Here is a 17504-nt window from a genome sequence, read left to right as displayed (position 1 = left end):
AAATCTAATCCATTCCTGTGGGTGTAGACCTATGTAGGTGGGACTTTTTTTTTTTGAACATTTTTTATTTTGAAATGCATAGCCAAAAAAGCAGTAAATTTCAAAGTACATCGTAGCAAGTAGTAGATGTACTACTTGCTAGAGCAGATTTCAGAGTTTATGAGCTACAGTTCTCCAATTTCAGGTGTTTCCTTCTAGCTGCTCTAAGACACAGGAGACATAAAAAAATCAATATAATGATTCTGCAGTCATACTCATTTATTAAATCCTATCTTCTCTGTTATAATGTCTCCTTCTCCTTTGATCCTCCTCCCAATCTTTAGGGGTATTTGGGCTCTGCCCTTTCTACCTTTTTCATGTTGGAAGGGGTATTGATAATATGGGGCAGAGGGATGGAATCAGTTGATGTTCTGAAGAAGCCCCTCTGGGTTTCAAGACTTACCTGGCCTAGGAAACTGTCTGGAGGTTGGAGGTTTCTGGAAAGTAATCTTAGTTTGTGAAACTTTTGTAGAATCTCAAATCAAGCTCTAGGTGTTCTTCAGGTTTGGTTAGAATGGTTTTGGTTGGGGTTTGGCAAATCGTGGTAATTAGCAACATCTACTTAAAGCTTGGTTACCTCCAGCATAGCCTCTTGACTCTATTTGAACTCTCTTAGCCACTGAAACCTTATTTGTTACATTTCTTTTTCCCCTTTTGGTCAGGAAAGCATTGTCGATCCCAGAGTGCCAGGACCAGGTTCGTCCCTGGGAGTCATGTCCCACATTGAGGACCTTTTGATGAAGTTATTTTGATCGAGATGTGACCCGCCTCATTGAAGGTGGATCTTACTCCTCTTATTGGAGTCTCTTATAGAGCATAAAAGACAGACACCATGCAGAAAAAAGCCCCAGAGAAGCTAAGAAAGCCAGAGAAGATGAGAGAGAAGGGCACACAGAAGCTCAGAGAGGAAGTCACTGAAGCCAGAAGCTAGAAGCTGAAGAAAAAGGAGAGACCAGCAGACATTGCCATGTGTCTGGCCATTGACAGAGAAATTGAGGATCGCCAATAGTTGATCTTCTGGGAGAATATATCTTTCTTTTGATAAATTAATTTGGACATTTTTTATGATCTCAGAACTGCAAACTTTTAAGTTAATATATCCCCATAGCAAAAAGCATCCCATTTCTGGCATACTGTATTTCTTCAGCTTTCGCAAATTAAAACACACTCCCACGGGCTGCAGATTGGCCCTGGAGGCTCTCCTGAGGAACTCTGCCATTCCAGGGCCTACTGCCTCCTTCCGAGGAGCTTTGGCTGGCAGGAAGCAAAGAAGACTTAGAGATGGCTGTCCCAGGTGAACCCAGGTTCTGTATTGACTTCTTCTGTGGATTGGGCATGAGGAAGAGCTAGGACTTTCCCATGAATAAGATCCTTCATTCCATCACACTGGTGACTGGGACTGGTGAAAGAGAGAGGCTATCTGTTTGAGTTTGCCACAGCTGCTAGAAGGGACCACACAAGAGATAGGTCAGCTTTATTTTTTTCTTTAAGATTTTTATTGATAAATCTTCACACACAATCGTCTTCAAGAATCAAGGCTACTGGAACACAGCTCAACAGTTTCAGGTACTTCCCTCCGGCCACTCCAATACACCATAAACTAAAAAATGGATATCTATATAATGCATAAGAATAACTTCCAGGATAACCTCTTGACTCTGTTTGAAATCTCTCAGCCACTGAAACTTTGTTTTGTCTCATTTCTCTCTTCCCCTTTTTGGTCAAGAAGTCTTTCTCAGTCCCTTAATATGGGGTTCCAGTTCATCCTGGGAGTTTTGTCCCACCTTGCCAGGGAGATTAACACTCCTGGGAGGCATGTCCCATGTATGGGGGAGGACAATGAGTTCACCTGCTGAGTGGGCTTATAGAGAAAGGCCACATCTAAGCAACAAAAGAGATTCTCTGGGGGAGACTCTTAGGCCTAGTTTTTGTGTGTGTGTGAGTTTTCAAGTTTTTTATTTCAGAGAAATATCAAGATACAAATGTTTTTACAATTCACATATGAAAATTTTATCTCTTAGGATATCATAACATTTAAAATATTTTTTATCTAATTTTATTATAGCTGCTTGTGCTTTCTTTTGATTACAGCTTTCATAGAACATTTATTTCGATCCTTACACTTTCAAGCTGTTTGTATCCTTGAGTCTAAGATAAGTCCCTTCTGAGCAGCATAAAGGTAGATCATATTATTTAATCCATCTGTCAATCTGTGTCTTAATTAGTGAGTGTAGCCCATTAACATTCAAAATTATTACTGTAAAAGCAGTTCCTGGGTTTAGCATCTTATTGTATATCTATAAATATGGTAGAGTTTCTTAAATTCTAAATATTAAGTGCTAAGAAATAACTTAGACCTAATTTTAAGTAGGCTTAGTCTATCCTTTTCAGGAATAAGTTTCATAGGGGTGAACCCCAAAATTGTGGGCTTGGCCTATTGATTTGGTTATCCCCACTGCTTGCGAGAATATCAGAGTTTCTCCAAATGGGGAAGTTGAATATTTCCTCCTTTCTCCCCATTCCCCCAACGAACCTTGCAAATACTTCTTTACTCATCGCCCAAGTTACTCTGGAATATATTGGGGCATCACATTAGATAGATTGGCTTTTAATGAGGGGATTTATTTGGTTAAAAATTTATAGTTCTTCTGAGGAAAGGCAGCTAGCTTTCATCTGAATTTCTCTGTCATATGGGATGGCACATGGTGATGTCTGCTGGCCTTCTATCCTGGCTTCTGGGTTCCAGCGACTTTCCCTGGGGTGATTCTTTTCTATGTTTCCAAACATCTGGGCTGAGCTGTGAGTGCTGAGATGAGGTATGTTGAGTTGTTTTGGGCTGTGTTGCATTGAGCTCTCTTCTGACCTCTCTCTTTTAAGCCTCCAGCTAATTAAATTAAACCTCACTCATTATAGAAGGCATGCCCCTTAGCTGATTGCAAATACAATCAGCCATAGATGAATTTCACATACTGATGATTTAAGGCATCAGAAACAGAACAATGGGGCATCATCACCTGGGCAAGTTGGCACCGAACCTAGCTACCACACTACCCCATCCTGAGCCATTGGAGCCAGGTCTGGTAAGGGACTGTGTATGACCAGGAACTTGGAACAGGGTAAGGTGGGTAGAACCAAATCTCAGAACCACATCTCCTTCCACTTAGGAAACCTGATTGCTACTTAAGTTTTTTTTTAAAACTACAACAACTTTCTCCTACATGTGACCATTTCAGAGCCTCATTTCTCTTATTTACTCAGCTAGCTCCAAACAAAGTGATATTCCCTCTGGTCTTCTGATCTCTCTGCATCCAAACTCCCTCCTCAAAGGAGGCTACGCAAGTCTTTTGCTTCCAGGCTGCAGACTTGGCTGATCTCTCCTCCATCCTGCTCTCCTTTCCCTACCAATGGGGCAAAACCCAACCAAACTAACAAATTAAAACAGAAAGTAGGTGTCTGAAATTGTTAATTGTAATAGTGGAAGAAAACCATTTGTTCCTGGGATAGAGGGTGTATGTCTTAAAACTGTTTGCTCTAATGTTTCCCTTTAACCCCTTTTAATGTTGTTAAATGTATGATTATAAAATATTAAGATTTCTGGGGACGGGCTTCACACTGATTCGGTGATGTTGCTAACACAGAAAACCTTTCAGAAGTCCTCTTTGAGAAGACAGAAGCGGTGGTTAAGAGTTTCAACCTGAATTCAAATCATAAATTACTATGTAGAGAATCTTGGGCAGGTCATCTAATCTTTCGGGTATTTTCTTGGAAGTAAAATGACAATAATAATAGTACTTGCCTATTGGTTAACAATGAAAGATGCTTGATATTTGTAAAAATGAAGACAAACTGCCTGGCTTTGGAGTTGATGCATTACTTTCCCTGCTGCTAAAACAAATACTGCAAAAAAGCTTGGCTTAACAACAGGAATTTATTGGCTCATGGCTTCAGAGGCTAGAAGGTTTTTTTCATCCTGAGTCTGGTATCTGCTGGTTGGCCACCAGTCTATGGGGTTCTTTCATGTAGGCATTTTCCGTCACATGGTAGTGCACATGGTGGCATCTTCTCCTTTCTCTTCTAGGTTCTTTTGACTTCAGGCTGTTCCCCATGGCTTCTCTCCATCTACTTTCACTCTGCTTATAAAGGACTCCAGGGATCTGGATTAAAGCCCAACCTAATTCAGATGGACCACACCTTAAACTGAAATAACATCTTAGAGAGTTCTTATTTTCAATGGATCCACACCCACCAGAATGTGGGCCAAAACCAATAACGTGTCCAAACGGGGGTATGCAATTCAAACCACCACAGTTGGCATGTGCAAAAGCTATTAAATGGGGACTGCTACATATTATTCTGACATTAGCCTTATTTTCTTTATACTGAATAAACTGCCTTCTTTGGCCTTTCTTTTTTTCTCTCTCAATGCTTGCTCTGCCTTCCATTTGTCACCTTCTTCTTTCAACACATATTTATGAGAAGTCTCCTACCTCAGGACACTAGGCACTAGGTTTGTAAATAACAGAGATGAGGGTTCCTGCCCTTGTAGAGTGGCCTGTCTTCACTCACCACCCCTCTTCCATGCATGCTGCATTTACATGCAGACCTAGTCATTGTCACTTTTGCACTCTGAGCCTTTGGACGAGTTCACTCATTTTAACATGTTTCTTTTTCTCTTGCTAAATTCCAGTAAAATCACATTTTAAAGATAATACCAGATGTTCAGGGGAAAGGGGAAGAGAGATGAACAGGTAGATCACAGGGCATTTTGGGGGCAGAGAAACTGTTCTGTATGATACTGTAATGGTGGATACATGACATTATGCATTTGTCAAAACCCATAAAACCATACAACACGAAGAGGGAACCCTGATGTAAACTGTAGACTTTTGTTATTAATAATGTATCAATATTTGTTGATCAATTATAACAAATATACCACACTAATGCAAGATGCTAATGGTAGGGGAAATTTATATGTGTGTGTGAGGGGAGAGGATGGCTCTGTAAACCTAAAACTGCTCTAAAAAATTGAGTGTATTTTTTAAAAAGTTAAAAAAAAACTCTATTTAAACAAAAAGTTTATTCGGGTTATTTCTGAGTGGTGAGTCTTTGGGTATTTTGTTATTTTCTTTTTAGCATTCTTTTTTATTGCTTGAATTTATTATAATGAGCAAGTGTGATCTTTATAGCAAAAGAATTTTTTTTTGTATGGACAGGCTCCAGGAATTGAACACAGGTCTCTAGCTCGGCAGACAAGAATTCTTGCCACTGAGACACCTTTGCACTACCCAAGTGTGATTTTTATAAAAAACAAAATTGTTATTAAAAAAAAGAGAGAATATGACTCAAATGTCAGCACCTCTGGAAAGCTTTCCTTTCCCAAGCCCTGCATTTTTTCTCTCCTGCAATTAACTCCATGCCACTCTGCAAGCAACTTTTTACAGTGTCTCAAGTTGCTGGGAGTACTTGCTTAGACACTCCCTGAGTGGACTCTGAACCCTTTAATGATAGGGACTGTGTTTCATTCTTGCTTACCTGTATTTAGCACAGTGCCTGACCGTAAGGGTTAATAAGGCCCTCAGAGAAGTTCTCTCAGGTGCTTCTTGCTGCCTTGAATTTATAACATACGTTTGTAACAGGGTGAGATACTGAAAAATAAATCAGTATCTAGTATTGTTTTCCTGCTGTAACTCATCAACCAAAGAAACCCAAGACAATCCTTGCACAGTCCTCCTCGCCCCTCCAAGGAAGGACAGCTGGGGCTTGTGTGTTTGAGCTGCTTTGTCCTAGGGAAGGTATTATTAACTGCAGCTTTTTGTATTTCTAGGCCAACAAATATCCAAATTTCCTTGTGAGAAAGAACCCCTCAATTAGACTTTGTTTTTGAAGGTTTCAGGGAGGTCCGAGATAATCAAGGCAGAAGGACAGGCAAAGCCTTCGTGGCGGCCACCCCAACCCTCCTCATTCCTTTGCCTGCATCTTAGAGGCCTTCTCCAGTCCAGACAAGTCTGAAGCAGAAAATGAAGGCAGCAGATACCTTTCTTTTAAGTTAAAAGTTGTGAGAGAGCAGGGTTAAGTCAGAAAGATTTAGAAACTACTCTTGATGAGCCAGAGTAATTTATCTGTCATTTCTCTGTTCCCTACACGCCCTTTCTTCCAGGACCCTGGGGAAGAATGACGAGAATTCAGAATCAAGGAGTACAGCCAGGCTAGAGGACAGTAATTCTAGGCTCCTTACCCCACAACAGGCCCTTAGGCGGAGCTCCAGCGGAGGAGGTAATTTGATACTTCTGACAGCTAAGAGTCCGGGAGCCCTGAGAGCAGAGTGGACGTCTGCCCCCAGGTCCTTCTGCAGTTCTATGTTTGGCAGCCTCTCCAACACCCCTTGAGTCATACTAGCTGGAAAGCCACAGCGCAGAAATGGCTGCAAAGCATGTCCAGATGAGAAAACATCTGCGGACAGCTCCAAGACTTCCCTCATCCCCAAAGCTGTGCGAGAGTGGGTGTCCCTCCCTGAGGTCATAGGCAGATTCTGAACTCAAGGTCAGTTAGGAACACAGCCAAGGGAGCAGGCGAGTGGTCAGGAAGGAATCAGATGTGGGCACTGTGTGTCTCAGGGGGACATGGAGGGCAGAGAGCCTGAACAGAGAAGAGACAGATCAAAGTGGTTTTCCTTGTTCTCTTCTTATGTGAGTGAATATCACTTTACTCACCAGGGCTTCCTGAACAGGCTATATATAGCAAGCAATATCCCTTAATTAAATTCATAGCTTTTTGAATATCTTTTTTTTTTTTTCTGCTATTCTGTGTGTTGTAGGAACCACAGCACAGCAGTAGGGCTTGGATTTACCTCATCCCTTAGCAGGAGCCTCAGCCCATGTATGGCATGTGTACTAGCTAAAGCTGCCTGGTTTGTTCATTTTTCCCTAGACGGCAGCCACTAACCAGCAGGGTGATTCCCATTAAACTACAGGATGGATCATTGCCGTTCTCTGCTTAAACTCTCCAGTGAATCCTTATTTCACGAAAGCCAACCTTTTAATGCTTTGCAGGTTCTTCCCCCCCACCCCCACACTCCTCCCTCTCTGAATGTATCTCCTTAACTGACCCACTTAGTCGTTCAATTACAAACGTGGAATTGCATGTCCTTAGACTAATCAAGGTCTCCTGGCTCAGGGCCTTTGCACTTGTGGTATCCTTTGCTGAAATCCTTTTCCTTGGCAGAGTGACACAGGTCTTCCTTCAGGTCCCATCACAAATGTCTCTTAGTCAGAGAGGCCTGACTACTCTACACGAAGAAGCAACACCCATGCTCCTCTGTTCTCTTTACTCCACTTTTCTTTTTCCCCAGTCCTTACCACTATTGATCCGATATGTATTTGTTTCGTCTCTTCTCCACAAGAATGGAAGTTCAACAAGGGCAGGAATTTAGCATTGTTTTCTGTTGTATCCCCAGTGCATACAGTGGTGCCTGGCACAGATATTTGTTAAATGAGTGAGTGAACCAATTCAAGGGAAGGAGATGAGACCATAAAATTGGACTGAGAAAGACTTTTCAAAGATCTAGCTAGTTCAGTGTTAGATTTGACTTGATCTAGAAAAAGAAAAAAAGGATATTTCTTGCATTTTAAGGATTGTGGAACAATTTTTTTTTTTTTTTTTTTTTGCATGGGTAGGCACCGGGTAACGAACCTGGGTGTCCAGCTTGGCAGGGAAGAACTCTGCCACTGAGCCACCATTGCCCAAATCAAAAATTTGTTTTTGATTGCACATATTAAGTGGCTAAGCGCTAAGTGAAGCCTGCCTGCACATGTCTCTGAACACAGTGTTCCATGTACACAGAATGATGCTACATTCAGGGGAGGTAAAGCAACAAAACAGAAATGCCATTTAGACATTCTTCATTGGTTATTAATGGCAATTTTAGACTACTAGTAGACACTAGTAGATAAAGATGAGTGTCAGAGTTGGAAAGAGCCTTAGATCATGTAGCAAATCAGCAACAGGGCCAGGATTATAATATAGGCCTGCAAATTCCCAGGCCAGGCTCTTTGCAACAAAGCTCAAAATGAGATATCCTTTTTTTTTTTTTTTTAATACCATTCCTTTGAGTTCAATCTCTGGATTCCCAAATGACTCTTCTTTTCACAACAAATTCGAAAATGAAGACACTTACTCCATTGCCAAATCAGTTAGATAGTCTCAGCAGCTGGGCTACAATCACTGCATTTCTCTCTATTTTAATTTGTGCATAATTGATCATTACTATGGGAAACAGTTGAGACAGGATCAAATTAGGCTTGCTAGTATTTAAACACACACAACTTATCGTTACAGTCACCCAAATTTGGATGATTTCAGCACTGACTATTTGGTTAATGAGAAGAGCAGCATTTCAGAACCTGCAGGAAATCTTAGAAATGGCTAGTTCATGGTGCTTTTAAGTCATTTTTAAAGGTGACTTGGAAGCCAAATACATTAAAGAGAAAAAAAAGAGTCTTACTATCTTCTCATCAACAAAGACAAGGTGGGGGTAAAGGGGGGAAATACAAGCCCAGGCTCTGGAAGGATTCTAGTTGTGGGTATGTGCGTGTGTGTTTGAGTATATGCATGTTTTGCAACCCTTTTTTAGCAAGGGTATTTAGGAGGGACTCTACAATGGGAAAAACTAAAGACTTTAGTTCTGTTTTTGTGACTCTCTTTCATGGCTCCTGTTACCAAATAAGCTCTGTGTGCAGTTGTAAAGAGCTAGGTGGGCAGCATGTCTGTGTCTGAGGAGCCCACCCTGGGATAGACAAGAAAAGTGGGTACAAGACTGCTTACCACAGAAGCCTTTTTCTACCAGGGCTGGTTCCTTCTTCAGGACCAGCCTGTTGAACTGGACAGGAGAGCCTGGACTGCTCTTCAAATCATACTTTTCCTAAAAGACTGAGGGGAGCTGGCAGGGTCTTTCTTTCCTGTGGTGTTCTAAGAGAGCAGGGAACTTGATCATGCACCTACGAGAGAACTACAGCTGGGAGTTCTCTGAAGCACCTAAATGACCTGCCAAGAATCTGTATTGACCTGAAACTGGGGCCTAATGTCAGTCGTGCTGAAGACTCAATAAATGGAACGAAAACAAACAAAAAAGCCTATGGGGGTGCGGGTGGAAAACAGAGACTCAAGGGAGATAGCAAAAGCAGCAGCATAAGGGCAAGAAACTCTTCCAAAAGTCATTACACTTAAGGGGAGGGGGGGGCACAACTGCCAAGCCTGATTCTTCCTATCCTTTCAAATGTATCCTTTTCCAAAAGTTCCAGCTTCACAGCTCCTTGATTGCAGATTCTAACCAAGGCACACAGAGCAAATCTTACATAGTAAGGGAATGAAATTGGCAATCAATTGGAGGCATTGATAGAGGAGCAGGTCAGGTCCAGTGACAAGCTGAGTTGTGGGTTTGCTCAGAGGGGGTTCTCGATGTGGCTATGGCAGCTCCCTTCTTAATGTCTATAGATAACCAGTGGCATTATGCAGAAGTGGAGACACACTGAGGACACACAATTACAAGTGGGTATGGGATTTTATTCTCAGTGCATGGCAGTATTGGGTTCTGCTCATCAGCAAAAAAGCTTTATTGGTTCCAAAAAATTATCCCTTTTTTCCTTCTTTTAAAATTCCTCTTCTTCCCATCTTAGTGGAACAACACATATGAATTTCAGATTTGCAAGTTCATAGCATTTTTTCCTAAGAACCATATAAATACATGCAAAACATTGCACACAGAGCTTAAATAATATCAAAATGCAAATACAGATTGGGTGCACTGTTAAGTTGAATTGCAAGTTATGGCAATACACTGGGGTACACATTTCTTTGATATTACCATTGGCTTGTTTATGTCATGCAACCCACAATAAACAATCTTTTGTTTTGTTTTTTCTTTTTGTACAAAAATACCAGTGCTTGTTATACTAGTTACTGGAAAAAAAAAAGGAGAAGAAGAAACTAAAAATCCCTATCTACATGCTGATTTGAAAAGAAAAACTTAGATCTGTTGGCACATATATATGGCATATTCACATATGGCATATATACATATGGGAAGAAAACATGAACCAAAGGCCAATTCAGTCATGGGGAGCTCATCTCCCTCCATCTCTCCTAATCAAGAAGACAGGGGACAGCAGGCCTAAGAGGATTCAGTCATGGGGAGCTCATCTCCCTCCATCTCTCCTAATCAGGAGGATAGGGGACAGCAGGCCTAAGAGCAAGGTTGCGGAAGGCAAAAGGAATGGTCTCTCCTGAGAAAGAGAGGCCGGAATGACTTAAGAAAAGCTGACGTTTATAAGTGCCCCACCCCCACCACAGCGGTAGGGTGGTCCCTAGATATGAAAGGCCAGGAAGTGTGCATTTTTGTGATGGTACCATGGATTGCTCCAATTGTAAGGCAAGGGAAGCAGGAAAGAAAGGTAGGGATGCATTTAGAGGTTTCACAGCACAGGCGAGCTTGCCACACCCTCTTGGTTTTGGCAGTGAGGTAATCACTCAGATTTAACTGTGCAAACTCTCCCCTTGGAAGCTCAAGGCGAAGAAGAAACCCAAACCTCAAAGAAGTCACAAGTGCCCAGAGGGATTTCTGGGTGATCTCTCTCTCGTCACACCTTTAGGGATGGGAGAGGCGTTCTAGAGGGCAGAGGACACCAGTGGGAGGTCCCAGCCCCAAGACTATTGCCATCCAGGGCTAGAACCAGTCTGTTTTCCATTTAGAATTCCACCCCCAATTACTACGCTGCAGAAAGTCTTTCTCGGGAAGGGGGGATAGTCACAAGTCATATCCATTTATAAAAACTCACTAATGGAAAACTCCAGGGAGGACAGGAAGTGAAAGAACCATAAAAACTGCAATCCCCAAATCAGATTACCCTTGCAGACCACGAGACGCTGATGTCTTTGGCCCCATTCTGCCAGTTTTTCTTCAGGAGACACAAAATCCAACCAAAGGCCCCTGATCCTGCTCACAGTTATAAGGGACCCAATACTCATCTCCACGTGGGCATGCATTTCCTGCTGGCTGTGTCCCTTCCTGCTGGATGTTTTCCTTACCATCAACAGCTCAACACTGGTTCTTCTAAGTCTATCAAGAGAAAAATCTAGGATGGTATTTTCTCCTTCTCCCCATCAAACCCTTTTCAAATCCAAAGCACCATTTTGGGGGGAAAGCTTTATTAACTTTTGCCAGATTTACTCATTGCCAGTTGGATCACTTAAACTGAATAGAAAAAAAACTTATATAAAAAAACATATGCACATAAACACTTAAACTTACTCAATTCCATATCAACAAAATTTATATTAAAAAAGTCTAGAACCCAACATTTTTTTCCCCCTAAGTATAAAGATGGCTGTTTGGAGAAAAGAAGTACAGCATATTGGCTTTTAAACCAATTACAAATATACGAAGTCACCTGTCATGTCAAACAGCTGGTTATGTACTCCCTTCCACAGGGTCACATGACGGCACTTTATTGTAAATCCTTTAAACAAAATACATATGGCTGACTCAAAAATATCAGTTTCTGATCTAAAGAAAACTATATAGCTTTGCATAATATTTCTATATTTTCATTCCTATTGTGGAAACTAGAACACACACAAAAAACCATTGGCTTTTAAAAAGTAGACACAAGACCTCAAGAATAACCTGTCAGGCACCGTGAGAGCCTTTTGCGAGCAGGAATGGTAAAATAGTCTCCAAAGTTTGTTATTGGCTTGTTTTAAAAAAGTGATCTGAGGTAATAAAAGACTTGACAGAACTAAATCTTCCAATGTACTTAATAAATACATATGTGAATAACTACCCTCTTGGGTGAGCTGGTTTTTCCACCCCGCAAGTATTTAAGACAGAGAAAAGATCGCTGAGTAATGAAACCTCCACAAAACCAAAATCAAATTTATTTTCCTATTTCCTATACTGACAGATTATATAGCAGTGGGGGTGTGTAGAGGGTGTTTTTCCTTTACTCCTCCTTCCTTGGACAGCTCAAGTGAAAGGGGGGAAGGAGGAGGCATCCACAAGAAAAAACTAGACTGGATAAGTCTAGGACACCTTTCTCTCACAAATGGACATTTGGCAGTTCATAAAAGACCCTTTTCCCTACCCCATCCCTTTAGAAAGAGGAGGCTTCCTTTATCTAGTGGGAGCTGGGAATTGGCAGACATGCGCTGAGCCCTGCACAGAAGAGCATACGTCAATATCAGCAGGGATAAAAATGGAGCTCCTGCAAATACCGCTCCATCTTGTCCCATTAAGGAACACTTTAAAAAATCTCCTATTAATGTCCCCAACTCCTGAGAGGCCGGGGGGAGGGGATTCTTTGGGCAGTGCTCAGGGTAAAAAGGCACAGGGCTTTACTGTGCAGCAGTCGGAGTGCATTGCTGGAGAAGGGCTTGAGGGGGGCATGTGAAAGAAAGAGAGGAAGAAGGGAGGTTTTCAGAGTGGGTCTTCTGCTCCTTTAATTGAGTAAAATGTCATTGGAGGCTCCCAGTTTGGGTATATATTTTCAAAATCAGAATGTTCAAGAAAGAGAGGGGATCTTCTCAGGGAGTGGATGAGTTAGGGGATATGTCAAAGAACAGAATTAGAAAACAGAAGAGAACATCAAAGCTGGTGCCCAGGCACCTAAGCTCAAGATTTCCTGTCCCTGTGGGACAGTTTTCTCAGACCCTACTTGAATGGCCCATCCCAAGAAAGTCTTCTCAACACTTACTCCCCCAACAATCAGATCCTGTCCTGTAAGGGGCTTGGCAAATGGCTTTGTGAGCAGTAGTGGTCACCTCAAGAAGACCCCATAAGAGTGTGCTTTGATGGTCTGTCTTGTTCAAGACCTGCCAGCTTCTGGGCCTCAATATCCAAGTCCATCCAGGAGGCAGACTCATACCCAATTCATTCCTTTACCTCCACTTTAGGGACAGAAGAAAGCGCAGGCCTAGGGCAAACACTCTATATCACATATAGGCAAGCTCATGGTCAAGGCTGCTCCCCCTGGTACTTTAAAACCACACATACCTGACAAGATGGCAGTTTAGAAGTAGAAGGCAACCTGGCAATAACAGAGAATCATTCTTACCAGCTCTCAAATACTTCAAAAGGACCCTTTCAACAAAGAAACCTGTCTGCCTCTAGAATTAAACCAAGAGTTCCACTGGGGCCAGGAAGGAGGTTGATCAAAGTTTACTCAACTTGCCCACGTCCTTTCTACCTTCTTAATCATGACAACTTAAAAAAAGAAAAAAAGAGTGAAGGGAAGGAAGACAAAGTTTACAAAAGACTTGGAGAGGTATGACCGGAAGGGAAGAGCTGGGGGCTTTAGGTATAACTTTTGAAAATGGGAGAACTGTTTAAAAGCAATCACTTTATGGGCTGATTTTATACATTCCATTCCAACCACAATACATTCCATTTCAGGACATTTATCTTTTTTGGAACCCTCAACTTAGCTTACAAGTGGCATGGACTGAGGGTAAGATCCAGAAATCAGGAGATAGCAATATTAATATGAACACCAGAGGAATATCTGGGTTGGTGTGTTGCCAAGAGGACTGTCATCATTCCTTTAAAAATGACAACAGATACATCAAAGAGTAGATTCTGCTATTACCTGCCTGGGGTTTGACTGGGTCCTGCTATAAACCCCAACTCAAGTTTAATGAAATGCTACAAACCCCAACTCAAGTTTAATGAAATGAAGTCCTTGTAGCTCTCTGCTCTTGCTTCTTCATGGCCAGGTGGGGATTCACGCATACTTGGAAGCAGGTGACATAACAGTGAAAAGTCCCACCATCACCTTATAGACAGGATAGATGTAAAAGGAAATAGGGAAAGCAGGGATGGGAGTCAGAGAATGAAAGTTCAAACTGATGTCTCCAGGCTGTGTAGAGGGTTGTCCAAGTGGGAAGCAACAATTTGCACTTGGCTGCAATCCACTGCATTGTTGTTTTTGTTGGCATATGGAGTGACCTCACCATCGGACGAGAACACCCTAGGCCCAGACTTTGACACCTTTTCAGGAATTTCTTCCTCTTGCTCATCCAGGAGTGGTGTTCGTGGCCCCTCCTCATCTATGGCGAACTCAGGGTGGGTCATGAAGTTGTGGATGGAGTTTTGGTTCGTGGGTTTCTGAATGCTTTCGTGGAGGGAACTATGGAACGCTTTTACCACTTTGATCTATACCAGGGGAACGAAAAGGAGGATAAGAAAATAAGGAAGTGAGAATTGGCTAGTGATGAGGAACTGGTGGTTTGAGGAGAAAAACAAAACCCAAACCACAAAACACTACTGTTCAACAACAAAAACCAAACATGTGAGAAGAGATCGGGGAGCACTAGAAACATAGCATGGCTCAAATTTCAAGCACTGGTGGGTGGGGTGAGTGATGGCAAACAACTAGGACGTTTCAAAAGCTGCGTAATAAAAGTAGAAATATCAAAGCAAAGTTAGCATTCCCAAACAATCCACTTTTAAAATGAAACAGTAAACAAAAAGATTCATTAGTTCTTTTGGATGGAGGACAAGGAAGTTGGAGCTAGGTGCAACACAAACTTAAAAGATGATTCAGACATGTGGACTTCTGTGTCGAGGCCAAACATTTTGTGATTACAGAATGGAACAATTACACACTGAAGCTCAGTTATTTGTTTAAAACCCTCACAGAACCAACATATACCAATCTGCACATAATACTGCTTGGGTAAAAGGTGACCATAGTTACTGTGCAGCAAGACAGACAAAACAATCTTCATTTGTGTCAAGTGGCATGCAGGCAATAAAAATTCTTATACCCTCCAATTTAATAACTTGCTCTCTCAGTCAGCAGACATGCATATATTTATACCCCACACCTCCTCTGTATCCCTCCCCCAAAGAAAGCAGAACTTCAGTTTTTCAGTTCTTCTGCTGGAAAATTTAGATGGAATACAGATGTCAAACGATACCTTCCTCCTGACCACTGAGAAAAAGGCCTGGCTCTCCCAACCCAAATGCTGTGCCCAGACATGAAGCTTTCTCTAGCCATTTCCAAATTGGGGATGGAAGAACATAATCTTTGGTGGAGAAGAGAAAGGAAGGAACCACCTAATCCAGAAGGCAGTGCTACAAACAAGTGCTCTTTCTTAAGGGGGTGGGTGAAGAGGACAGGGGAAAGGAAACAATTCTCCATTTTAAAGGATAAAGGGAAATGCATTTCCCTTTGTCAAACTCTTTGTTCTATTGCACAAAAAAGGAAGAGATTCAGACAATTCAGAACAAGAAGAAATTAAAAATAAGTGATTCTTGTGAACAGCTTTTGCCTTATCACATAGGTACTAACTCTTTTACTAGTTCTCCTTTTCTGAACTGTAGGCTCTCTGAGGTATTGCTCAGAATGTGGGTTGGTAGAATTGGGGTAGGAGGAGAAGGTTGGATCCCTGAGAGGCTGGAGAGAGAGGCCAGGGGAAAAGAAAGCTGTTATGGGACAGCTGTAGTTGTTGGAATATCTTGTTCAAAAATTTTTTCCTTGGAAAAGAAATGGAAGTAATGCAAGAGAAATTGTTGAGGTGGGGAGGGAGAGAGAGTTGAGTGATGAATGTTGGGGTAGGGCACCTCTTTCATTCCTCTGTTGTTTAAGCAAAATATATGTTCCTGGAGAAGAGGCAAGAATGTGGAGACAGCAGAGCACAGAGAGTCAGGCGAGTAAGCTGGTTGGTCTGCCTGTCCCAATGCTTCCTACCACCTTACAGACCCTTCAAAATATACTATGCAAAGAAAGCTCACTATCAGTACTATTGATCCATCTTTTTTGGAGAGGACTGCATCTCTGCTGGCTAAGGCTTTCCTTACCTTGCCTCACTCCACAACAGACTGGAGTTGTGACTGAGAGTGCTCAGAGCTTAGAAGGCAAGAGATTCCTTGCCACTTGATGGAATCAGCTTAACACCTAAGCCAAGAAGAATCAAGGTACCTATGCACACACTCACCATGTTCAACAGAAAGTGAGAACCTACTTCTCCATTCTTGATGTTCATTGACCATTTGATAGGTGAATTTCACCTGTCATGTTCCTTTTGCTCCAGATCAAGGTGATATAAGATGGAATAAAAGCTCTATCCAATCTTCAGGAAGTCCCAAGTTTTAATTGAGCTACATCAATTCTGAAGAGTTAGGGCAACTTGGATTAAGTGACCCCAAATGCAACTGCCTTTTCCCTTGGCCCTGGTACAAATACACTGGCCAAGGGACTGGTTCAAAGCCACGTTACACTCTGCAGGAGTGAGAACACAGCCCACACTTTTCACCTGCTCTTGAGAGTTCAAAATTCCTAAGAGTGTCACAGGAGAGCAAGTACTTTAATACCACTATCCATCAGCTTCAATATCAGCAATTTTCAAACTTCCTCATTCTATTTTCTTTAAAACAATCAAATCCTTTATGAAAACAATTTTATATGAAGTCCAATATAGAAAATAGATTTTAAAAAAGGAGGTTGGAGTGAGGATCTGGAGCCCTGTTTGCTGGCTTTTCCTCTCACCTGTTGAGGTGACCAATAACAACACTGTTACAGGTAGACAATGACAGAGATAAAAGTGAACTGGGGATGGGTAAATAGAGAAAAATCAGGGAAACCTTTGGAGGAGCAAAGAATAGTCATCCAGCTAGAGTGTTGGACTTCTGGAATCTAAGGGAAACCAGCCACCTGTAAGGAAGCTCAAGTGAAGAGAAGTCAGAGAGCTAGGGAGCAACAGGCCCGATGTGTGGAGAGGTGGGAGAGGGGGCACAGGGCATGGGGCAGCCCCAGAATGCTCCTCAATGCAGGTTTCAGGGACCCAATAACACATGCTGATGAACAATTATACATATTTCTCATCACCAATCCACCCCAAGCAGTGACACCTTCCCTTCTTGGTGCCCAGTGCTCAGTGCATGAACTGTATGTGTGGAGCAAGACATAGCTAGTGAAGCAGGTGCTCTGAAAGCTTCAAGCATTCTCCATTCAGCCAACCAACCCTTCCTCCCCTGGCATCATCTCTCAAAATCTCTACATAGATGGGCACAGAGTAAATGTTTCTTCCATGGCCCCAGTTCTACAGGTGAAAGTGGCTGATTGAAGGGCAGCTCTTCCTCATGACTCCTGGTAGAAGCCCTACCAGGTGGATCTTAGGTTTGGTCTGAATTCCAAGGGCCAATCCCGGGAGCTCAGTGAAGGGGTAGATGAAGACTATTTCCTCAGCTGTTTTTCTGCTGTTCTCTGCTCTCTTTTCAGAAAGCAGGAGGAGGAGAAGGGATGAGAGCCTCCCTATAGAGGGATGCCCTAGAGACCTAGTTATTGAAGGCTGGACAAATACTTGAATTCATTTGGAGATCTGGAATAAGCAAGATTTTTTGGTTTTGTTTTTTTAATGCATGGCTTTTACTTTTAAGGCCTCCAAGTAAGAAAGCACAGCTGGAGAAAGGG

General features: G+C 42.2%; 1 protein-coding gene across 9 annotated transcripts in view; it reads right to left on the bottom strand.

Annotated features, from left to right (window-relative positions):
* Nucleotides 1-9579: 9579 nt before the first annotated feature.
* ATP2B4 (ATPase plasma membrane Ca2+ transporting 4) overlaps nt 9580-17504 on the bottom strand; it is a 115694-nt gene continuing 107769 nt past the window's right edge. For 7 of the 9 annotated variants that reach the window (XM_077157465.1, XM_077157471.1, XM_077157463.1 and 4 more), the window contains one exon: nt 9580-14242. In XM_077157465.1, coding sequence (XP_077013580.1) covers nt 13928-14242 — 315 coding nt within the window. In that variant the 3' untranslated portion in view covers nt 9580-13927. The remainder of the gene's footprint in view (nt 14243-17504) is intronic. The other 2 variants (XM_077157469.1, XM_077157470.1) reach the window with 1 other exon arrangement.

The sequence above is a fragment of the Tamandua tetradactyla genome, chromosome 4 (assembly GCF_023851605.1).
Source record: "Tamandua tetradactyla isolate mTamTet1 chromosome 4, mTamTet1.pri, whole genome shotgun sequence".
Taxonomy (NCBI): domain Eukaryota; kingdom Metazoa; phylum Chordata; class Mammalia; order Pilosa; family Myrmecophagidae; genus Tamandua; species Tamandua tetradactyla.
Note: the sequence above shows the minus strand (reverse complement) of the source record. Positions and strands in the feature narration are given on the sequence as shown.